This window comes from Malaclemys terrapin, chromosome 1 (genome assembly GCF_027887155.1).
Source record: "Malaclemys terrapin pileata isolate rMalTer1 chromosome 1, rMalTer1.hap1, whole genome shotgun sequence".
NCBI lineage: Eukaryota > Metazoa > Chordata > Testudines > Emydidae > Malaclemys > Malaclemys terrapin.
In genome coordinates this window covers 196,666,925-196,691,935 of record NC_071505.1, presented here as the reverse complement: position 1 = coordinate 196,691,935, position 25,011 = coordinate 196,666,925, and the positions used below count along the sequence as shown (strand labels likewise).

The 25,011-nt window shown below is 43.1% G+C and overlaps 1 protein-coding gene across 1 annotated transcript; it reads right to left on the bottom strand.

Annotated features, from left to right (window-relative positions):
• Positions 1 to 882: 882 nt before the first annotated feature.
• Positions 883 to 19,560, bottom strand: NDUFV3 (NADH:ubiquinone oxidoreductase subunit V3). The gene is made up of 4 exons (XM_054005073.1): positions 19,273 to 19,560; positions 12,369 to 12,462; positions 4,675 to 5,643; positions 883 to 1,153 (listed from the first exon to the last, which is right to left on the bottom strand). Exons 1-4 carry the CDS (start codon positions 19,318 to 19,320, stop codon positions 987 to 989), a joined length of 1,278 nt encoding a protein of 425 aa, XP_053861048.1. The 5' UTR covers positions 19,321 to 19,560; the 3' UTR covers positions 883 to 986.
• Positions 19,561 to 25,011: the final 5,451 nt, after the last annotated feature.

Sequence of the window (25,011 nt, the reverse complement as noted above, 5' to 3'; positions counted from 1 at the left end):
CACATGCTTCTACCAACAAGGATATTCTTTACCATAGCCCCATCTTCAACCAAAGGCTTTAGTCCTCACTTCATGCAGCATGCATAAACTCTTTAAAGCGGTGATTGTCTTCTTGTATGAAGAGAACATCACAATGTGGACACTAGCAGAATAAAAGTAATAAAATAAATAATAAATAACAATAATACAAAGAGGCATATAATGGACAAACAGATGCACATTCATTGATTTCCTTCAAAATAAACACTGCTGTGAATCAGAGGGTAGGATCAAGGCCAAAGTTTAGAATCAGATACCTAACGTTTGATATGTAGTCAGCTTAGACCAGGGGTGGCCAAACTTACTGACCTTCTGAGCTGCATACGACAATCTTCAGAAGTTCAAAAGCCAGGGCGTGCGAGGCAGAGCAGGGCTTCAGCCCTGCGGCATGGTGGTGGGGCTAAGGCTTCTGCCTCGTGGGGAGGGAGGGTCTTGGGGCTTCAGCCCAGTCGGGAGTGGGGGCTTGGAGCTTCAGCCCTGCTCCTGCTGAAGCCTTGAGCCCCAACAGATGCCTCCCATAGGGTTGAAGTCCCAAGACCTCCCTCTCCGCAGGACAGAAGCCCCTACCCCCATCTCCCCACCCCAGGGCAGAAGCCCCAACCTCCTCCCCCCAGTCTGATAGGCAGAGAATGGGGGACTCCCTCCATGAGCTGCACTTTAAACTGTAAAAAAGCTGCATGTGGCTTGGCCACCCCTAGCTTAGACTACATCTTGTGTCAATATGCACTAGGATCTAGAAAAGCTAATTATGAAGAAGTCAGGGTGACTAATTTGTAACTCGCTAATGGACTCTAACACAAAGTGACTCTGATAGACAAGAAGACCTCATCAAAACCATCAGCATAAGTTACTGCAAGTTTATTTTATTTTTTACAATATGGACAGTGCAGCAGTGTCAGAGCAATTCATTCAAATAGGCTTCAACATTTGTTTTTATCTTGGCTCTTTTAGTGCCTTGGTGACAGCCTTCCAGAAGATGGCTGAGGCTGTCTGAATTGTGAGAGCTCCACATCAAAATCCACAAAGGTATACATATTATACTCATGATGCTGGAGGTTCTTGTAGGTAGAATTATCAAATTCTTCCTGTGCAGATGCAGCAGCTGTTTTGGTCTCTGTGGAACAAAAATAAGACTAGTGAACCTAGTGATGCCAGAACAGAGATAACACTCTTTCTGACTGCATCAGTTCCATACAGTTGGAGACTCCTCATTCATTTAAGAAGAAAAAAAACAAAAAAGTCAGCAGCTACAGTGTAAGGCTAAAGTTGCTAAACTTCTGTTTGTATCTTATAAGATACCAAGGAAGCACATCACACGTCTTTAAATGAAAAGATAGAACAACAGATTACTTGAATCAACTAACACAGGATTCCAAATATATGACTCCCTTACAGTGGAAAACATTAGCAACAGTACTTTTATTTCAACACAAAACAATTTACTATTGATGGAAATGAGTCTGTCTCTCTTGAATGCTGCCTAGTATATACTTAATGTCACTTAGCTTTACAGGTTCTCCCCACAGCCAGAACATTAGGTGACACTCTTAGCAAGCCAAGAGATGCAAAATAGCATTAATTACACATTTATATCTATCATGTCAGACCACAAAATAAGGACATTAAAACAAATTAAGCTGATGATCTTTTCTAATAAAAACTTAGTTACAAAAAGGATTTCCACAAATTATTTCAACTGTGGCTGTATCAGAAAATATATCAAGGACTTTATATTTCAATCCTCCTACCCCCGCATTATGAAATTCCTTGTATACTCTTTATTCTTTTCAAAACCTCACGCTGGCTTTCTTTTCTAAAGAGATAATTCTGAATGAATAATAAAAAGCTTAAATTTCTGATATCACATATACTAAAGCTGATATTAATTTGTGTACTTTAGAAAAATTACACTAGTTTAAATAAGATCTTTTATAACAACATTACTGTTCAATTCACTTTACCACACAGGGAAATTGTGAGAAAATTTTTTCCAGAGCAAGAAGAAAAGCAAAACAGTATTTCCTATGCTAGCCTGTACTTTTATATAAAAAGGGTTGACAGTCAGAAAGAAAGTTAAGTGCGAGCTAGCAATAAAAGTTTGTGCCACTTGTATGCAGTGGTTTGCATTTGTTTATTTTATATCAAAAACTTTATCTTCTACAGTTATTTGTTTTTTTGGTAATGGGACAGTCTCCCAGAAAAATAAACAAGCAAGAAATAGAACATTGTGTTTTCTCCTTAATCCTTCTATATTGGTGCAGTGATACCATATGTTTCAACACATGTATCTGTTGCATTTTATAACTGAGACTCTTGCAAGTGTAACATACAACAGAAACCACTACATACATATTCGAACCAGGTGTTGCAATCTTTGCTGGAAAGAGCCCAAAGAATAAGCAAGCTTAGGAAATAGTACAGTCAACCTGCAAGACAGGGTCCTTCTAAGTCAAGAGACACAATCTCATTTTTTCCTGCCCACGATGCACTGCACTTGGTTCCTCAAAAGAAGACTTTATTCCTGAGTTCTTCCCCCATACTTCAATCTTCATATGCACTCTCTCTCAAGCAGAATGAGCTTTTCACATGATGTTCTTGTTAAGTGAGTCGGAGGTACACTTCTGAGTTACTTAGCTGGTAATTTTACTTACCAACAGCTAATGGCACATTTGTTTTGATGGACGTTTAGCATTCCTATTCCACTTTGTGGGATGAAGCAGATTTAAATACAGATTTCTAAGTAGGAAAAATGTACAATATGTCTTGCAAGTTGGTCTGGCTGCTGTGTTTGCAGATAAATGAAAGAATATAGAAACAGGAAGGAAATGTAGGTTACACAAAATCTGTGACCAGTGCTGTTAACTATTGCTCTTCTGTTTATAAAAAAGACCAGCAAAAGACCAGCAACAATTTAAAAATTGTTAAATGAAGACCAGATTTTGCTCAGTTACACCTATTTAAACCAGAAGTAGCTCCTCCATTTACTTTAATGAAGTTGCTCTAGATTTACTCTAATGAGTGAAAGCAGAACCCAGGCCACTGTTTAAAATATGAACTAGTTAAGAAAAATGGTGCATACTTCACTTTGATGCAGCAGTGCATTTTAGAATAAAGCCTTTCTCCAACTCACCAGAGGTTAACTAGACCCATTCCTTTAATTTTCTAGTAACTTTCTAGGTTTTAACTACTGAAGGGAGTGACTGAAGCTACAGGGCTTGGCTCGTTAAAGATAGTATTGTGGGGAAAGAGGAGAAGCATCAAATATAGACAACCGTAGGGAATGGTGTTTTACAGCTTTCATAAGCGCCTTCCATTGGCTGTGAAGAAGAGCAAAAAGTTGGCAAGGTTAATCATAACAGTGACTATATTTTAAAAATATTGAGGAAATATCCTTGGATTCTAACTCTGAAGGTAGATCAAATTAGTGGTTGACTTTTTCTTTAAATAAAACCTGCACCCCTTTTGCCCAGCACTGTCTCTTGAAAATTGACATGCAAAAAGCATTACTTGTCATCTAAGCCTCTTGCAAATAATTCTGATCTTGCAAATAGGCCTTATTTGTGCTTTCATCCTTGCAAGTAGGCAGGTTCTTTAAATTAAGTGTGCTAGCAAAATGGTAGCCAGATTTTTGAACGTCAAAAACAGGACACCTAGCATTCTGATGGGCTGGAGGAGGAGAAGGCTGCACCACAGAAGGTGTTGAACAAGTTGGGATGGAGAAATTTTTCCTTTTATTGGACAATGGGGAATACAGGAAGTATCTGGCAATGGGGCTGAGGGTGTGGGATTCATGCAATTTGTGGGTGGGAAACTGAATTGTTTAAGGAGACCAGTTATAACCAAGAAGGTTAGGCAAGATACAGATATATGGCTGGGAGATGATTTGGGGAAGGCATGATGTGTGTTAGAAAAAGACATCAGTGCCCCTTTCTCCCCAGGCTATCTTATTGATTTCGTTGGGTCCTTTGCTGGCCTGACATATTACTCGCCTTACAAGTCCGCCTGTCTCACAGCTAACTCCTGCTCCTGTGATCTTCCTATGCTACCCAAATCTGTTGCAATCTGTGGTATGGCAAAACTGGGGGAGACAGTGGCAGCATTTGAACAAATGGGATGGTGGCACATTCAGCTCAGCAGAAAGGCAACTACTGGGTTTGTATACAGAAGTTAGGAAGAAAAGGGGGAGAATCCAGAGGTTGGGCACAGGTCGCTAGCTGTCTTCAATGTGGTTCTACTGAACATGCAACAAAATCCTGATTTTATGACAACAGACTATGACTAGAACAGTCCCTCGAAACTGGAACAAGCTCGGTTACCTTATCTGTTAACAAGTATAATGTTGATTTAAGAAAAAAATAAGTACAATGAAATAAAAAAATGTTTCCTTCCACCATCATAACTAGAAGCTGCATATTAAAAAGAAGAGAGAAAGTTTTTCAACGTGAGTACACATGATAGCAATAATTTATCACCAAGGTGTGACTATTTCCTCCACAATGTGCTATATCAGCTAGCTTTATAACAGAATATGGAGAATCCAGATCAAAGAGTTGATACTGTAGATATAATTAAAAATGTTATTTCAAGCCCCAGCCCCAGAAGAGCCAATATAGTTCAAACAATTTAAAGCTGTACCCTGTATAGTGCCTTGCTCTTCAGTCTGAGCTCCAGCTTCTTGAATGATCTCCTCCTCTGTTGTAGTGTTTATCATGAAGGGTGCCTCCTTCAAAAACTCCTCTTGTAGTTTAGGAGAAGCTTTTTCTTTTGTCTCAGTCTCCTGTACCTCCCTTGTCTTGGTTTCTTCCCATCTCAATAAAGTCAGCTTTTGTTCCACTTCTTGCTGAGGCCCTGGCGGAACCTTTAGCTGTGCTGCTGCTGGTGGGGCTCCAATGGGAGGCTCCGCCAAGTGCCTAGATTCCTTAAGTCTGACAGCTGTTGGCTTTTGGCTGTCTTTAGCCTGTGTTTTTGAGATTGACTTCTGCAAATCTGTCCCTTCTGGGCTTTGTTTCACGGAAGGTTCTCTTGTTTCTGACTTTAATATTTTACTCTTGGCTGTTGCTGTTTTACCAGACTCCATCTGCTTGATGTGAGGCACCTCTATTTCCGGTCTGGGCTTCTTCTTAGGTATATATTCTCGGTCTCCTTTCTGGGACAAGCGCTCTTCTGCCAATGCCATTACCTTCACTGTTCTGTTCTCAAAAAAGAAGGGATCTCGTCTTGGAAACTCTACTCTGGTTTTAGTGGAAACTCCTGAGGCGCTATCTTCTTCATCAGAATCAGAGCTAGAATCTGATTCAGAGCTGGATGAAGACTCTTCCTCAGCCAACTTCTTGCTCAAGCCTCCTCTTGTTGTGATAGAAGCCTTTCCCTCAAGTGAGGAAAGTGTTACTTTCTCTGGAAATGCTACCAAAGTTTTTCTTGACAAGAATTTCCTCACCTCTTCATCCGTTAGCTTTAAAGCTTCATCAGTGCTAGTACTAGTTATGGTCTTGGTCTCACATTTATTTGCAGATGGTGGGTGAGAACTAGGAAACAACTTTTTAGGGAATTCAACTGTTGTTTTGGTGGCCAGCAGTTTGGTGCTCTCCTGAGGTGCCACCACATCTAGGAAATGGCATAAAGAGGATTATTATCATTTCTGACACTCCTGTTAATTTGGAGATCCTAAACATCCAACGTTAAGTTTCTGAACTGCTCTGATATAAAAATCAAATTTGAAAGTGTTATTTCATTAACTGCACAACCCTGGAACAGACAGCTACATTTTCTATATTGTGCATAAATCTGAAGTGGTAAAAATAAGAACTCTACTTAGCATCAGACATCCTTTACTGCTAGAACTGGAACTCTCATGAGATCTGGCTTTTGTTCCTTGCTGTGTCTGAATTCTTGTGAGAGCTCTGCAATGTCACTTTCTTTCTCTGTGCCTCAGTTCCCCATCAGTAAAGAGGGGACAAAAATATCTTCCTATTTTACAAGGGTGTTAGAAGAAATTCATTACCACATGTGAGATACTCAGATACTACAGTGATAAATATTATATATAAACCTAAGAACAAGACAACAAAGAACAATAATTACTGAGGGATCAATTTGATAACCATCACAACAGAATAGCTATCTTCATAAGCAACAGAGGGATAACTCATGAATGTTGCTTAGATGGCTACATGTCTCTCCCTTGTTCAAGACCTCATATAAAGTATAAAGTAACTGGTTATAAAAATGTCCCCATAATTTACCTGCTGAATTGTTACATAAAATCACAAAATGCTGCCCCTTCCTCTTCTTGAGCTTTTCCACTTACTATTTTGCCTTCCTGCCTTCTTCCTCTCTGTCTGTTTCTCTGTGCTGGGATTTCTCCACATGGACATTTCAGTGGATTTCCTGATCCTGTCATCAGCTCTCTGATTATTCCATATTGGGGACAGTAGCAAGCTAAGAGAAATTGCCAGCCCGCCACTCTTTCTCTGAGTAGAGGTGGGTACCGCCACTAAATTTTACTGTTCAGATTGGGGATGCTGGAAAGAAAGCAGTAACTTCTAAACTGTTACCCACCCATGGGCCTTAGGTACTGAAGGCAGATTGTGTGGCCTGCTGGAGGAGTGGGAAACCAGTGACAGAGACTAGTCTTGTGAGGACAGGGAGAGCTTCAGGAAAAGCTGGCAGCTGCCATGCAGCACTACTAAACTGTCCCACTACTCCCACAAATAGCTGTATGATTCCCACTTTGGTGTGTAGTTTAGTGTGGCTCTGCCACATAACTTGGAAGTCCATGCTGCGTATCTTGGATCTAACGTACCATATAGGTCACAGGGTATTGATTATTTCTACACATACTTTTTCCACCAGTTTTACAGTTATGGAGATTAATTGGGATGTATGAGAAATAAGCGATTCCGAGTACAGTTAAGCCTTCAGCAACATGCAAGTTAAGACATCAGTAAAGTCACAGATACATGGAATTAAAAACATTTCATGAAGAGAAATATGGTAATTTTATTTATATTTCAAATACAGTAGTTTAAGGTAAATACTGTTTTATTATATAGAAATTATTTACTTAAAAATAATTTCAGAGACACAAAATGTATGTAAGGCACAGCGAAATCAAATACTGGGTCATCAACCCAGACACCATGGTCTACAGACATTGTCACCGATATTTGAGAAATTTTATTCAAATATAAAAAGATCTTGTACTAAATACACAGGAAGTGGCAAGGTAAACACAAGAGTCGGGGGGGGGGGGGAAGTATCAACAGAGCAAAAGCTGGAGCTGTGTTCATGCTGGGAAGTCTTTAGAAACTGAACAAAAGAAGGCAGCAGCAATACTGAAATGGAGCATTAATACTGGGCATCATTAAAGACTGGAAAAAAAGAATATGATTTAAAATACAGTGAAGAGTGAAATATTATATTTGTCAGCATATATCATTAACCATGCGATCAAATTATTAATGGTATAGAAGTTTAGTTAGGCACTGAGCAGAAGAGCATTTTCGCAAAGTCAGTGGCTATATTATCAAGCTTTTTGACTAGCAATATTAAGATGCTTCAAGCTTTGTACCACAGGATGCACTCAACTAATATTGAACTGAACTGGCTCTGTTGGAACCAATAACATGTCCCTGTCAGTGGCTGGCATGGACATATTATCCTCATGAGTGATTTAGAAGATAAAGATAACAGTGGTATCATTAGAAGAGGCTCTAAATGATAGAAAACAGCAGCCAGTAGGACTAGTAGAACCAGTTTAAAATGTGTTCATTGTCAGAAAAGTAGAATATGGAAATGTCATTTTTGTTCCCTTTCAGTGATTTCCCAACAAATGTGTTCATTTTATCAAGACGAAGATTTTCACAACCTCCTCAAGCTGGGATCTGAAAAATCAGGCTATGTTCCATGTATTTTTATTACCAATAAAATACACTGGATGGAATAATCATGTACTCAAAGGAAGATGTCCTAATTGGTCTTTTTCTACACTATCCAGAGACTTACAAGAGTTAGAGATTCCTGAAATTGATGCTATGATACTACAGTGATGACAACCCTAAAAGTACCATATATAATTATTGTTTTAAGTATATTTTTACCAAAACCATGCTTCAAAACAAAGATACTATAAAAACAGTAACTGGCAGCAGCTATTGATTTAAAATATTTTAAGTTTTCACTTCTCTGAGCATTATCAATGATGACTGGAAGGCAGCAAAGGCCCTCAGGTAGGATATCCAAGCTTTTATTTCCCAAGCTTTTTCAGAGATCAAAGTTAGGGATTGGGAGAGTTTGTTTTGGAGAAAACTTTTCAAGCAGGTTCTTTTTAATTTGTCTTTGACATGTTTGATTATTAAGTTATTTAAATTGTGCATATGCCTAGAAAATAACTTAGAGATGCAATGTACAAGTCTGAACAAATAAAAATAGGGTTCTAACTATATGTTATTTTCTAACAAGATATGCTCAGTCCTAGCCTCCTAAAAAATACTGAAAAATGGAAAGTTTGGGTCTGAAATACATGTGCATGTATAAAGCTTAAATTACAAGCAACCAACATGATTGTTATGGATCAGATACTACCATTTTCCACTTCTTCATAAAATCCCATTCAGTATTTTCATAAAATAATGCTAAACTGAGATTGAGGGCATTTAAGCAACTGTTTCCATTTTTTATGATAACATTAAAAATACAGGTCATTGGCCCCAACTCTCTGAAGGGATCCACAAGCACATGCTCTTGAAGTCCATGGGACTATGCTCAGGAATAAAAGTCCACAATTCTGAATTATTTTTGTAGTATTAGGGCCTTGCTCTTTAGTCTGGTCAATTTCTATTTAGAAACATGTAGCTGAAATTGTTGCTCAACTTTTACTCACTTTAAGTGATAAAAAAGTGACAGGATCTAGATATTACAGCATTTTATAAAGTCTATCTCTGGGTGGATAAGAATTGGTTGATTTTAAAAAATCCATTTTTAAAATTTAAATTAAATACAGGTTTATTTAAAAAAAATCTATTTAAAATTAAATTTGAAATTGTGACCACCTATATTAAAATCTAAACGTTCTAGAATCTATAAAATCATTTAAATAATATTAAGCAGTGCATTTGCTGCCAAGTTTTAAAGAAAGTCAAATCCCTGAATTCGTGGAAGTTACTGGCTAAGGAATTGGAATGAGAGTCTGAAGTGCTGAAGCTGCTTTTGACAGCAGTGGCCTCTTCTCCAAGTGCGGAGAGAACTCTTTATTTCAGTTTATTCAACAAGTTCAGTTCAATGGTTAGTTCATTCAAAGTTAAGAAACCAAATTCTGTACTCAGTAGAACAGGAAGGGTTGTTTTCCTCTTCCAACCCTAAAACAAGAGGTGAGGGGATGAGAGCTACTAGTTCTAAAATTTTGAAGGACTGGTAACCTAGAAACAATCAGTTGAATACACTAACTACAGATAATGCTTCCTTTGTTTAATAAGGCAGTTAGTTTTATATACAAAACATGTTTTGATAAATATTTTTTCTTGCATCTCTAGCACATAAAAGGTAGTTTTATTTAACTAATAATAACTATTTCAAAATGTCTGTGCATTTAATTGAATTTTAATTTCCATCCAGATAAAGCCTGATACAAATCGCAAATGAAAAATTAATCATAATCTAAGAAGAAATGCATCATTAAACTTTTTCTAATGAAAGGTAAAAGATTAATAATCCAAATAAATATAAATTAAGCTACATAATTGATTAAATAAACATGTATAGAAATAGTGTATCCTCCTGGTTTGCAAAAAGCACTAAATTTAGTGTAATGGCCATATTTAAATGCAAATTAACATGTTTTAATAGTTAACAACCAATGAGAATCACTTTCTTTAGGAAAATAACTAAAGAAGTATAAATGCAAAACAAGATTAAAATCCAAGATTTAAATTAAGGTTTTCTGGTCACGGATTTGAATCATGATTAAAGTCCATGATTTAAAAATCAATCTATCCTGTTCTCTCTTTTTGAAATTTACATCCAGATTCTGACTTAGGTCACAGGCAGAGATGAGCCAAATACCCCTGAGCTTTTTGAGTGTTTCGAAGTTCCAACCCAGATCGGGGGGGGAGGGATAGCTCAGTGGTTTGAGCATTGGCCTGCTAAACCCAGGGTTGTGAGTTCAATCCTTGAGGGGGCCACTTAGGGATCTGGGGCAAAATCAGTACTTGGTCCTGCTAGTGAAGGCAGGGGGCTGGACATGACCACCTTTCAAGGTCCCTTCCAGTTCTAGGAGATGGGATATCTCCATTTAGTTTGCAAGCTCCTCAGGGGAAGGACTGCTTTTTGTTCCATATTTGTACAGCATCCAGCACAATGGGCCCTGATCCATAACTGGGGTCCCTAGGTGCTAGTGCAATATCAACATTATCTTGCAAATAGTACCTTTCTTTATAATGGGCTACACCCCAACCCACCAGAGGCCAATGTCCCAGGCTCTGAGGGGAATGTTTGAAGTCCAGATCCAAGTTTTACAGTTTATATCCATCTCTAGTTACAGGTGAAAAGTGAATTTTGGAGACTCATTGCAGTCACTTTTTGTTCACATGCCAAAGCCACTTCATACTGGGATCCTAGCAATCTGCTAAACTGAGGCCAAAAAATCCAATAGCTTAGCTGTTGCAGGTAAGATCTGAGGTGTACTGGCTGCACTGGGGTGGGCAGGAAAGAAATGTTTGGCTTACAACAGTGGTTCTTAACCAGGGGGGCCACGAGCAGGATTCAGAGGGGCCGCCAAACAGGACCAGCGTTAGACTCGCTGGGGCCCAAGGCAGAAAGCTAAAGCCCCACAGCATGGAGCTGAAGCCCGGAGCCCTGCCACCTGGGGCTGAAGCAGAAGCCTTAGAAACTTAGTTTCATGGTACCCCAGGCAACTGTCCTGCTTGCTATCCCTTAATGCCAGCCCTGCTGTTTATATGCAGAAAACCAGATGTTGTGAAACAGGTGAGCCATGGAGTTTTTATAACATGTCAGGGGGGGCCTCGGAAAGAAAAAGGGTGAAAACCCCTGGCTTACAATACATAGGTCTACATTTTGCCTGATACAAACCAGTTGCTACTAGTCCTTTGCTAACATGGGCGTGTGGCAAAGCCCATCTGTTTGATAAGCACTAGTGCAGGTGGAGGCAGTTGAGGGTGGAATTTCCATGTGGTGAGGGGTTTAAGTTTTATTCGTTTGCTGATTGACAATAAGATGAAGTGTGGTGAGAAGCTGTTGTTTAATGGACAGTCTGTTTCATATGGTCCTATGGTTTTTTTTTTTTTTTTAATTACTTCTGGGTTCATTCTGTGCCAAAAAATTAAAAATTCGGTGCACAATATTTTAAAATTCTGCAAATTTTGTCAAAATAACACTACATAATCGCACCAGTTTCAATTATTTTGGTAATTTATTTCAAATACCTGTCCACAAGTATGTCTGTAACAATACAGACATACACAAAAATTCCCCCAGGAGTAGAGAGTTAAAGAAACCCCTATGACAACCCAGTTCCTGTTTTTCTGCCCTCTTCCCTGCCCCTACAAGCCCAGCCAGGGGGCCAGACACCCACAACCCCTTCCTCCCCAAGCCCAGTCACGGGGCCCTGCCAGCCAATACACTCGAACCACCTCCCGCAGAGAGCCCAGCCATGAGGCCCCCCAGCTCAGACACCTGCACCCCCTCCCCCCAGAGCCCAGCTCAGACACCCCCTGCCCCCAGAGACAGCGAAAGCCTGATACTCGGTCCCAGGCTTGCACAGAGTTTCCTCTGCGCCACTCTCTTCTTCCCTCAGGGCATGTTGGGAACTGCAGCTGCCAGGAACCCTCTAGCTCCCTCTTCCTCCCGCCAGCAATGTCTTCTATGTGCAGGCTGGGTTCTGCTGGGTCCAGTGGTCCCTAGTGGCGGCTAGCAGAAATGCAGCCTATTTCTGTGGGGAAAAGGAAATTCTGTGCGTACGTTAATTTCTGCAAAATTCTGCATTGCACAGTGGTGCAAAATTCCCCCAGGAGTATTAAATGTATGTCACAGATGTCCAGAGTGTGGGAGTCCTTTGATATGGATTATGTTTAAGATGAAAATCAAAATCGATAAAATTGCCCCTCCCCTTAAGATGTATAAATAGTTACATGACATAGAAGAACAAATCAAAATTTGTAATCTGGACATTCTACAGACTAAAAAAACATTCAAATTGCTTCTTGTTAAATACCAAATGAAAAATGAAGTTTCTATTAGCTGTGCACCTATTTTAATGTGCTCATATACATGACAAATGTACACAACCATCAATTTAAGAAAAATAAATATCTTACTCTTTTCTTGCCCTTTTTTAGAGCCCTCTGATTTGGTGCAGAGAGAAACAGATGGAGAGAGGCTTCGGAGACCCCATGCTTCTAGCTGTAGAGTCTGCAAATTAAAATAAAAAAATCTCTTATTTTTTTTAATTAGATAAAACTTTGATTTTTCATCTGCAGTGTTCTTCTGATTTACTGTTAACTACTGTTTTGCGTAAGATGCAAAGAGGGATGACTGACGTGAATTCCCTGGATGCAGTACACAGGTGATGGTGGAATGGTTATCTCATTGGGATTCCTCTCACAGGCCTGGTCCCCACTTAGTCCGGACTTCGGACTAAGGTACACAAATTCAGCTACGTTAATAACGTAGCTGAATTCGAAGTACCTTAGTCCGAACTTACCGCGGTCCAGACGCGGACGGAAGTCTCCCCCCGTCGACGCCGCGTACTCCTCTCGGCGAGCTGGAGTACCGGCGCCGACTGTGAGCACTTCCGGGATCGATCCGGGATCGATTTATCGCGTCTTAACCAGACGCGATAAATCGATCCCAGAACATCGATGGCGTGCCGCCGGACCAGCCAGTAAGTGAAGACTAGGCCACAGATTTGCTTTCTGTGAAACAGCAGAGACTATAATCAGAAATAATTGTTTCTAAATTATACAGATAAAATACTGATGCTATTGTGTATACCACTTATACCAAGGAATAATACAGTTAAACTAAGCAAATATTTAAAAGTATGGAAGGAAACAGGTAAAGCTAGATAGTTAAACACACTCAGCTCATAGAATCTCTTACAGTATGATTTTATAGACCAGAAATCCTCATGACGCCCACTCACCCTACATTATATTAAATACAAAAATGTTAAAAGAACATTAGTTAGGTTGCAAAGTGAAGCACTCATACTTTGGGAACTGCTAGAAATACCGTTATCTGTCCTCCTTGCACATCCAAGCTGTGCACTGAAGAGGAGCGAACATGTAACTGCAAGATCCCAATGCACATACACAAGGAAGCCAAGTCAAGGTTGCATGAACAACCATCAATCTGTATGCAGTGTTGTTGAAGCAGTGTTGGTTTTTTAGAGAGACAAGGTAGGTGAGGTAATATCTTTTATTGGTCCAACTTCTGTTGGTGAGAGAGACATGCTTTCAAGCTATACAGAGCTCTTCTTCACAGAAGCACTGCTGCATCCAGGTCATGGTTTGGATGGAGCCCAGTCTGGCTCTCTTTTTCCCACCTGGGAGGTGGAAGGGCTCCTACAATAAAGGTGCCCCTAGGAGGGTATGTGGCATGAGACACTGGAACCACAAGCTGGGTCTGGAGAGAAGTTATGGAGGGAATCCAGCTCCAGTCTCTCTCCACTGCCCTGGCTACTCTCATAACAGCTGCTCTGGCAGCAAAGTATCTGCTGCTTGTTCAGAACTCAGGCCAGGTTCTTTGTAATGGTCAGGGTTTCTGGTAAGCTGCAAAAAGGATCCATTACATTCTCTATAATGGAAAGCATTAGGCAACCTAGGGTGACCAGACGTCCAAATAAAATCGGGACCATCCCGATATTCAGTTGTTTGTCCCGCATCCCGACGGATGTATTCTGGCTCGGGGCTTTTTTTTTTTTTAATTGCGCTTCGGTGGCGCTCCGGACCTGCCCCCCTACCTGTCCTGATATTTTGTTTATGTAATCTGCTCACCCTAAGGCAACCTAAATATAGGGGTTTCTACCAGTTCCCCCTTATGCAGTTCCAGTGCAGGCTACAAACTCTATTAAGTCACGACTCTCCTGCTTCATATGGTCTGGAGTCCCCTTCAGTGCCCTCAACATTATTAGCCAAATTATGCTTTTTACTCTCTCGTATATAGGCCAGACAACATTCCTCCATCACAACCACATTTCATTGTCTAGTCTCAATACACATTCCAGAAACACCTTATGGAATATTAGATGGAATTTGAGGGGTGGGGGGAAGATTGGAGGGGCAAAAAAATCCAATCTAATTTATCCATGCGTCTTATATGGATTAGAAATCCCATTGCACCTTCCCCATTTTGAATTGGAGACCAACACCTACCACTCATATACAGACCACATATCTACCTACATCCAATCAATTCTACACAAACACCCCAACCCGACTACTACAGCCAGAATAGAAGAGTGTTTCCAATGTGTCTATAAAATGTACCACATTTTCATTTGCAGACAACTATTGCAAAAATTTCTCAAAAGTTGTGGTTATGAAATACGTATATCGAAGCTGGATGCAGGCAGTTAGGACTGTTCTGAGCCAGGACAATGTGATTTTACACATGCATCTGTAAGATTCTATGAACTGTGAATGCATTTAAGTATTTATTTACCTACCCTTCACTATTTATTTCCTTGCTTTTAAAATGTTTAGGAATTTTAGGAGGGCTGGGGGGAGAGAGGAGGGGAAAGACTAAAAATTTAAAAAACCTATTAGTGTTCCGTAACTTACACAGTAGCAAATTTCATGTTCATTTAAAAGAAAACAGCTATGGAGCACTTACAAGTTTAAAAATTGCACATGTTCATGGCTTCCCATAGCTCACTCTGCAAATTTTAAACCGTACTGTAAAACCAGGTCAGGGGACAACTATTTTGTTACCAGAGCCTCTGACTCAGTTATTTATGTAGCACAGAAAGGGCCAAAATGCTCTTCCAAAACTAACATTATTGGCATTATCTAAATGTTGAGTTCAAAGAAAATACCTTTGAGTTTTACTCCTTTTCTGTTCAAGAAGAAATTTCACAAAACACAACCTTTTGCACTTACACTTCTGGAGAGCATCTATATTAGAAAAAAATAATAGTACCCGTACTGCAGCAGCCAGCCAATAACAATGCTTAGACCCAAATTTCATGATACAATTATAAAAATTCCCCTCGAGGCCAAAGCTGAAGCTGTTTCACGCAGCCGCTGTAATACAGGTTCTCATTTTTTTCTAGTTTAGACAAAACTGAACCATCTCTGCTTGAAAGGTTTCAAGGGCTTCCCCCCCTGCAACCAATTAACCATTTTCCCAGAAGGGTCAAGGTAATGCTGCCCAGTATGCATTCAAGAATTATAGTCTTATTCTGTAGAGCAATTATTTGTTGTTTACACTGTTTCCTTCCAGAATGACATTTTTGGCCGTATTGGATCACGTTTTACATTCTGCCATACTGTGTCCTGGTTTATATTATGTTGCATTAAAAGGAAAAACACAGAAAAAGCAAACAGCAAGTAAAGTTCAAATATTTGTTGACACTGTGGGTTACACTCTTAAAGTATGCAGTAGTGAACAATCCTGTTTTGGTAGAAAAAGATACATAGGTTTGGCAGAAATCAATTTAAAAAACAGTAATTTTGGCAGATAATAGTAATGTTTATTTTAAAACATTTTTATCTATTTAAATTTTCACAATAGTGGGAAATTCTGAGGGATGTCAGACAATAATTATTTAATGACAGTAAATGTTGAGATTCAAAAAGTTAAAGCATTATAACTGTTAAAACACAAATTGTCAGCAACACACATCAAAATATACAAAGTATATCCTTAAATCTAACTAATAAATTCTTACTTTAATAAATAATTTTGTACTTTGCCTATCTGTACATTTCTATTATCATCAATAGAAATATTTTTGTCAGTGTGTGCGTGTACACTGAAATTGACATTTACTGATAAAAATCTAATCCTTCCAAGCCTAAAGATACACAGTACTTTTTTGCCAACTCTATGGGCTTGTCTACATTACCCGCTGAATTGACGAGCAGTGATTGATCCAGCGGGGGTCGATTTATCACGTCTAGATGCGATAAATCGACCGCCGAGCGCTCTCCCATTGACTCTGGTACTCCAGCAGAGCGAGAGATGCAGGCAGAGTCGACAGGAGAACGTCAGTCGTCGACTTACCGCTGTGAAGATACCTAAGTAAGTAGACCTAAGTATGTTGACTTCAGCTACGTTATTTATGTAGCTGAAGTTGTGCAATTTAGATCGATCCCCCCCACAGTGTAGACCAGGTCCATCTCTGAGGTACAAGGAACAGAATTTGAGATCTGGTCATGGATTATCTACCTACGTATCTAGCCCAGTGTCAGACAGTAGCCACTACCTGTTAAAGAAAGGCAAAAATCAATTTAAACACACACAGTCAAATATAAAATGAGGTACAGTATGTGTGTGTAGGATTTTCTTGCTGATGCCAATTTTAGTCAGTTTACTTTTTGAAGCATGAGTTTTGTTTTCACCTCGAGCTGTTTCTTTAATTATTGTGTAGAAACATTTAAGATTCGTTGCAGAGAAGCCCTTGCATATTAGAGCTTATAACTAGGATTGGCAGAATTCTATTTTTTTATTTAATTTTAACAGATAATATTGATGTTTATTTTTAAGCATTTTTTATTTGTATTAATTTTTATATTAATTGATTTAAATTTTCACAGTTGCAGGAAACTGGGGTGGAGTCAAACAATTATTTAATAACAGTAGATACTGAGCTTAAAAATTTAAAGTTTTATAACAATTAAAACACAAATTGTCAACATCATGTCAAGAACTATCATTGATCTTAGCCAAAAATAGCTGAGAAGCGGTATCTTTAAAACAACAACTCAGACCTGTTGTTATTATTCATTCTCTAGTCCATTTGTAACAAGCCTAACTTAAAAGTCTAAATCACTGGATTTTTGACTGTAATAAGTTCTCAGGCAGCGTTTTTCCTACTTTCCCTATCTATAAATTTTGATTATTATCGATGAAATATTTTTCATCAGTTTGTGTATGGACAGTGATATTGACATTTATTGGTAAAAATCTAATCCTTCCAAGTCTGCTTATAGCCATGTTTGAAACAATTTTCAAGCACCATTCTAACAGATTGCATCAAACGAAGCCCAGTCTGCCTGAGCCTCGTCTTCACGAGGAAGGCTAATAAGTATTAGACTGAGGCGGGCAAACTTTTTGGCCTGAGGGCCACATCAGGTTTCCGAAATTGTATGGAGAGCCAGTTAGGGGAGGCTGTGTCTCCCCAAACAGCCAGGCTTGGCCCGGCCCCCGCCCCCTATCCGACCTCCCCCTGCTTCTTGCTCCCTGACGCCCCCCCCCCCCCCCCCAGGACTCCTGCCCCATCCAACCCCGGCCTGTTCCTTGACGGCCCCCCCCGGGACCTCTACCCCATCCACCCCCCCATCCCCTGACTGCCTTTGAAACCCCTGCACCTGACTGCCCCCTGCCGCCCCATCCAACCCCCCCTCCTTCCTGACTGCCTCCCCCGGGACCCTTGCCCCCATTCAACCCCCCTGTTCCCCACCCTCTGACTGCCCTGACCACCCCCCAACCTCCCCTCCCTCTATCCAATCCCCCTGCTCCCTGCCCCCTACAACACTGCCTGGAGCACCAGTGGCTGGTGGAGCTATAGCCGCGCCTCCCAGAGCACTGGAACAGGGAGCCATGCCGACCGGCTGGAGCCAGCCACGTGACCGCACAGCACAGAATACTGGATCAGGCCACTGCCCGCCAGCTGCGCTTCCCAGCAAGAACTCACAGCCCCGCTGCCCAGAGCACTGCACCGGTGTGCAGTGAGCTGAGGCTGTGGGGGAGGGGAAACAGCAGGGGAAGGGCTGGGAGCTCAAGGACCAGGCAAGAGGGTCCCGCAGGCCGGAAGTGGCCCACGGGCCGTAGTTTGCCCACCTCTGTATTAGACACACCTTTCTCCTGTGGTGTGGACATGACCAGATATGAAGCCTGGGCTCTGGTAGGAGGGACAACAGCAGTCCTGGATATAGAGGCATGCTGCCAGGCAAACAAGCTGGAATGTTTTGAAAATTTGCAGTGACACATTTTCCAGATAGGCCTCCCTCTGCACTGGAGCTTGTCTACAGCAGGGCACTGAGCCACACCACTCTGGCTGGGGCCACAAAGGGTTAGCACAGCTCCGTGCTCCTAGCCACAGCACTGCTGCATGTATGCTGGTCTCCATGTAGGGTTGCCAGGTGTCTGGTTTTCGGTGGCTGGGAACCATGGCCAATGGGAGTTGGGGAGGGGGGGGGGGAAAAGCGCACAGAGCTGCCTGGCTATAGCTCTGCGTAGGAGCCAGAGGGGGGACAAGCCGCTGCTTCCGGGAGCTGCCTGACGTAAGCGCAGCCCGGAGCCTTCACCTCAACCCCCTCCCCCAGCCCTGATCCCCCTCCTGGCCTCCAAGCCCCTTGATCCCAACCCAGAGCACCCTGCTGCACCCCCAACCTCTCATCCCCGCCCCCTCCCCCGTGAAAATGAGCGAGCGAGGGGGGCGGGGAGATGGAGTGGGTGGGGCAGAGTGTTCTGTTTTGTGCTAGTAGAAAGTTGGCCAGCCTGGGCTCCAGAGCAGAGAGGCCTCACTGCCCCACCTGCCCAGCACAAGGGGCAGCAGCCTCAGACTCTGGCTCCTTTCTCGGGGTAAGCAAAAGGCTGAGCCCCGCCCCCAGCACTTGCACAGCCCCGCCCCCGCCCAGGCGAACCCACCCCACGCCCAAAGACGCATGCGCAGCACCTATGGTGCCCCCCCCCATTGTATACAGGCTCCCTCTGGGAAGGTGAAGCATTGACAACATGACGCATGCGCACTAGCCCCACCCCGCCTCTTCCCCCGGCCAGGCAAACTGACCCTGGGAGAGTGGAGTGGCGGCAGAGCCCGGACGCATGCGCAATGGCTACTGTCCTTGCGCCCCTACCCAAGGAGTCGGTGGCCCCTTGAGACAGTGCGCGCGAGGGGCGTGGCTGAGTTCTGGCGCATGCGCCCCAGGCAGGAGCCACAGCCCTGGGTTAATTTGAACGAGAAGCGCCGCTAGCGCGAGCCGGCCAAGTGGGGACAGGTGCTTGCGCCTTTCCTACCCCCGCCCCCGGGAGAGCATCGTCCCCGCCGCTTACCTTGCGCGTCACGGCCCGGCCGCAGCCCAGCAGCGAGGAGGCCGCCATGTCTGTGTCCCCCGAACCAGTCCCCCAACGCCTCGGGGAAACCCGGCACCAGCAGCAAACGTACCCACCTCTCGGGGGCCTCGTTCTGAGTGTCCCTGCGGCGTGGGCGGGGCCTCGGTGTAGAGACGCCCGCCCCCGGCAGGCAGCGTTCCATCTGCCCCGCCCACCGCCACAGGAGCCTGCCCCTCGTCCCCGCCCGCTGGTGCGGCTGGGAGCATGCGCGTGACAGCCCCACCTAAGTGAGGAGCCCCCACTCCCTGTGAGGGGACCGGCCCCCCTCTCACAGCGGGGGGAGCTGAAGCACAGAGTGCAAGTCAGGGTGACCTGCTCAAGAGCACGTCCAGCGAAACAGGAGAAGCGCTGGGGTCCTATTGGGTACTGGGAAGTGCATACTCCCTCCAGCCTGGTGGCAGGGGGCTAGGAGGACTTATGTCCCTGATACTGCGGTCATGACTTCACATCCCTGTGCTTCAGCCACAGCACAGGACTATCCTGCCCCATGTATAGACTAAGTGCCAGTCCTGAAGCATCCGAAGAACGGGAGAGAAGGTTGGCTATGATCGTTTGTAAAGACAAAGATTTTCCAACAAGACATTGTTCGCTCTTTTCAGTGTAGTTTTCTAAGGCCTCAATCCTGCAGAACACCAACTACTAAACAGAGGGCTTACTTCCTCCAGTATTAAGTGTTGTGCAAGATTAGATCTTAATTTTGCAGGGAACCAGTATATTAGCAAGGAGCATGCCATATAATTAAATTTTTGCTTGGAAATATGAACACAATGCATAACAAAGTCTAAATAGCTTGCAATAACAGGTGAAGGTGCAGTGACATTTTAAAAATACCTTAACTAGTTATAGTGATATTAGAAAAACACTTTTAGACAGAGTGCTAAATGAAATAAGTATTATCAATTATGTTTTAGGACTGTGTGCACAGAATCAACCCCCTGAAGTATCCAGTGTTACTATCTAGAATGATAATTTATAACATTTATAGAACATACACTAGGACTCCTTTTTCAAAACACAGTTCAAACATTAATAATTATCAAAGTACATGTCAAGTAAGTACACATTGTTATCCATATTTTACAAATGGGGAAACTGAACAATCAAGGACATAAATTCTGTCTCAAAGTTCTCAGCATAGTTTGACAATTTACTTCCATCCAGGTTCCTGCACACAGAGCTCTTTGTAGGATCAGAACCTAAATTACTTGGCCTAGGACCTGTGGCAAGTATGTGACAGATGTAGGCTTTAGAACTCAGGAAAACTGCCTTAGTTCATACCATTAAACTACACTGCCTTCTGAAACTAGACTTAAACAAACTGTTACTTGCAGAGACTTTTATTAAAAAGAAAAATCTAGGGACTAAAGTGTAGCAAATTTAGATTGAATCACTTCTAGTTTATATATTCATAGTATAATTTGTACTGATAATATTAATTAAAGCTTCCTGCTTTTTAATAAAATCTTGACTTTCTATAAAGCTTTGCCCTATGAAAGTTATAATTTACACAGACCAAAAGTAGAACAGACTTATTTGCTGATTTGAGGGAAAATACCTTTGATTCTTAGGCCCCACTTCTACAAACATCCATGTATGAATAATTTTACAGACATGAATTATCTCATTAACTTCAGTCAAACTACTCGTGCATAAATTTAAAGTGTCTGCAAAATCTGGGATATTAGTCAATGTTTAAGGGACACTGTCAATTTGCATTTTTGATTAATTTAAAAAAATTCAGTGTTCTTACAGTATGTCTAGGAATAGTATGTCCTGATAGTTTAAAAAAAATCCTTTAGAACATATGAATATAGTGGTTTTCCTATTGCTTTCTTTATATTTATCAGAAGGGAGCTTTGGTTGAGCATGGGACCCAGGATGCCAAACATCCTCAGGCTCACTCTTTTTTACCTCTTCTCTTTCTCTTTGTGCTACTCGTTCTGTTTCAGCTGTCCTGTGACTATTATTGATGAGCAGCCTTGCAAAGCCCCGGGGAGGGAAAGCACCATTAAGAAAGCAGTCTGTTTATCACTAAGGGTATGTCTACACTGTGGGATTAATCCGAATTTATATAATTCGAATTTTGGAAACAGATTGTATGAAGTCGAATTTCCAGAGCGTTGCACTGTGGGTAGCTATCCCATAGTTCCTGCAGTCTCCTCCGCCCATTGGAATTCTGGGTTGAGATCCCAATGCCTGATGGGGCCAAAAACATTGTCGCGGGTGGTTCTGGGTACATCCTCCACCCTCCCCAGGGAAGCAACGGCAGACAACCATTTCGCGCCTTTTTCCTGGGTGAACAGTGCAGACGCCATACCACGGCAAGCATGGAGCCCGCTCAGCTCAAGACAGCAGTCATGAACATTGTAAACACCTCGCGCGTTATCGTGCAGTTTATGCTGGACCAGAACCTGCAAAACCAGGCAGTGAGGAGAGTGATGAGGACGTGGACGTGGAATTCTATCAAACCGTGGGCCCTGGTGCTTTGGAGATCATGCTGTTAATGGGGCAGGTTATAGCCGTGGAACACCGATTCTGGGCCCGGGAAACAAGCACAGACTGGTGGGACTGCATAGTGTTGCAGGTGTGGGACGATTCCCAGTGGCTGCGAAACTTTCGCATGCGTAAGGGCACTTTCATGGAACTTTGTGACTTGCTTTCTCCTGCCCTGAAGCACCAGAATACCAAGATGAGAGCAGCCCTCACAGTTGAGAAGCGAGTGGCGATAGCCCTGTGGAAGTTTGCAATGCCAGACAGCTACTGGTCAGTCGGGAATCAATTTGGAGTGGGCAAATTGATTGTGGGGGCGGCTGTGATGCAAGTAGCCAAAGCAATCACTGAGCTGCTGCTACGAAAGGTAGTGACTCTGGGAAATGTGCAGGTCATAGTGGATGGCTTTGCTGCAATGGGATTCCCTAACTGTGGTGGGGCGATAGATGGAACCCATATCCCTATCTTGGCACCGCAGCACCAGGGTACCCAGTACATAAACCGCAAGGATTACTTTTCAATGGTGCTGCAAGCACTTGTGGATCACAAGGGACATATCACCAACATCAACGTGGGCTGGCCGGGAAGGGTTCATGACGCTCGCGTCTTCAGGAACACTACTCTGTTTAAACGGCTGCAGCAAGGGACTTACTTCCCGGACCAGAAAATAAGTGTTGAGGATGTTGAAATGCCTATAGTTATCCCTGGGGACCCAGCCTATCCTTTAATGCCATGGCTCATGAAGCCATACACAGGCAGCCTGGACAGGAGTCAGGAGCTGTTCAACTACAGGCTGAGCAAGTGCAGAATGGTGGTGGAATGTGCATTTGGCTGTTTAAAAGGTCGCTGGCGCTCGTTACTGACTCGGTCAGACCTCAGCCAAACCAATATCCCCATTGTTATTGCTGCTTGCTGTGTGCTCCACAATCTCTGTGAGAGTAAGGGGGAGACCTTTATGGTGGGGTGGGAGGCTGAGGCAAATCGCCTGGCTGCTGATTACGTGCAGCCAGCCACCAGGGCGATTAGAAGATCACACCAGGAAACGCTGCGCATCAGAGAAGCTTTGAAAACCAGTTTCATGACTGGCCAGGCTACGGTTTGAAAGTTCTGTTTGTTGAAAACCCGCCCCCTTGATTGACTCATTCCCTGTAAACAAACCATCCTCCCCCCTTAAATCACAGCTTGCTTTTAAAGGAAATAAAGTCACTATCGTTTAAAAATTATGTATTCTTTATTAATTGATTATAAACATAGGGAGAGAACCAACAAGGTAACCCGGGTGAGGTTTGGGAGGAGGATAGGAGGGAAGTAAAGGCCACTGAAAAAATTCAATATAATGACAGCCTTTTGGTTGGGCTGTCCACTGGGGTGGAGTGGGAGGGTGCACGGAGCCTCCCCCCCCCCCCCGCGTTCTTACACGTCTGGGTGAGGAGGCTATGGAACATGGTGAGGGGGAGGGAGGTTATACAGCGGCTGCAGCGGCACTCTGTTATCCTGCTGCCGTTCCTGAAGCTCCACCAGACGCCAGAGCATGTCCGTTTGATCACGCAGCAGCCCCAGCGTTGCAGCTTGCCACCTCTCATCTCAAGCATTCCTCATGACCTCACATTCACTGGCATCTTTCCAGTACTTAGATCCGTGTCCTTCCACTCATTCAAATGAGCTCTTTCATTGCGGGTGCATTCCATTATTTCCGAGAACATCTCGTCTTGCGTCCTCTTCCTCTGCCGCCTTATCTAAGATAGCCTTCGGGATGGAGGAGGGAGGCTTGAAAAATTTGCAGCTGGGATGGAAAAAAGGGATGGAAAAAAGGAGAGAAGTTTTTAAAAAGATACATTTTACAGAACAATGCTTATACTCTTTCACGGTGAACAACACTATTCACATTACATAGCACATGTGATTTCAGTACAAGGTCGCATTTTCCATCTTAATATTGAGTGCCTGTGGCTTTGGTGTTAGAGATCACAGACACAGGTCCGGGCAACAGAATTCGGCTTGCATGCGGCCATGGTAAGCCATTATCTTTCAGCTTCTGCGCCCTCCTTTCCCACATACCAAGCAAAGCCCGTTGACTGCTGCGGTTTTCCTGTTAACCTTCAGCAACAGAAAACAAACTAAACCCCTCCATCCAATTCTCTGGGATGATCGCTTTATCCCTCCCCCCACCGCGTGGCTGGTATCAGGGAAGATCCCTGCTAGCCAAAGGCGAAAAGCTCAGTGCCAATTCCCCCGTCCCCTCCCTGCCCCCCACGCTTGGCTAACTGCAGGGAAGGATTGCTTTTCAGCCACAGGCAAACAGCCCAGTAGGAACGGCCACCTCTGTCCCCTTAATTAAATTCCCGTATTTCAACCAGGTTACCATGAGTGATATCACTCTCCTGAGGATTACACAGCGAGATAAAGAACGGATGTTGCTTGAATGCCAGCAAACACCGGGACCATACGCTGCCAGGTTTGTCATGCAATGATACCAGATTACTTGCTACTAGCATGGCGTGGTCAAGTGTCCTACCATGGAGGACGGAATAAGGCTGCACTGCCCAGAAACCTTCTGCAAAGGCTTTTGGAGTACCTCCAGGAGAGCTTCATGGAGATGTCCCTAGAGGATTTCCGCTCCATCCCCAGACACGTTAACAGACTTTTCCAGTAGCTGTACTGGCCGTGAATGCATCCCAAGTCCTCAGGGCAAATTAATCATTAAAAAACGCTTGTTTTAAAATCAGGTTTTATATTTTAAAAGGTAAACTCACCTGAGGTCCCTTCCATGGGGTCATGGTCTTGGGTACTGGCTTGGGAGGGTACTTCAGTCAGGCTGAGAAAAAGATCCTGGCTTTTGGGGAAAACGGAGTGCTGTGTGCTCTCCGCAAGCTTGTCGTCCTCCTCCTCCTCTTCCCCGTCCGCAGAATCCTCAGGTGTGGCTGATGAGATTACCCCCGCCTTGGAATCCACGGTCAGAGGTGGGGTAGCGGTGGCGGCAACCCCCCCCCCAGAATTGCATGCAGCTCAGCATAGAAGCGGCATGTCTGCGGCTCTGACCCGGAGCGACCATTTGCCTCCTTTGTTTTCTGATAGGCTTGTCTGAGCTCCTTGACTTTCACCTGACACTGCTCTGAGTCCCTATTGTGGCCTCTCTCCATCATGCCCTTGGAGATTTTTTCAAAAGTTTTGGCATTTCGTCTTTTCGAA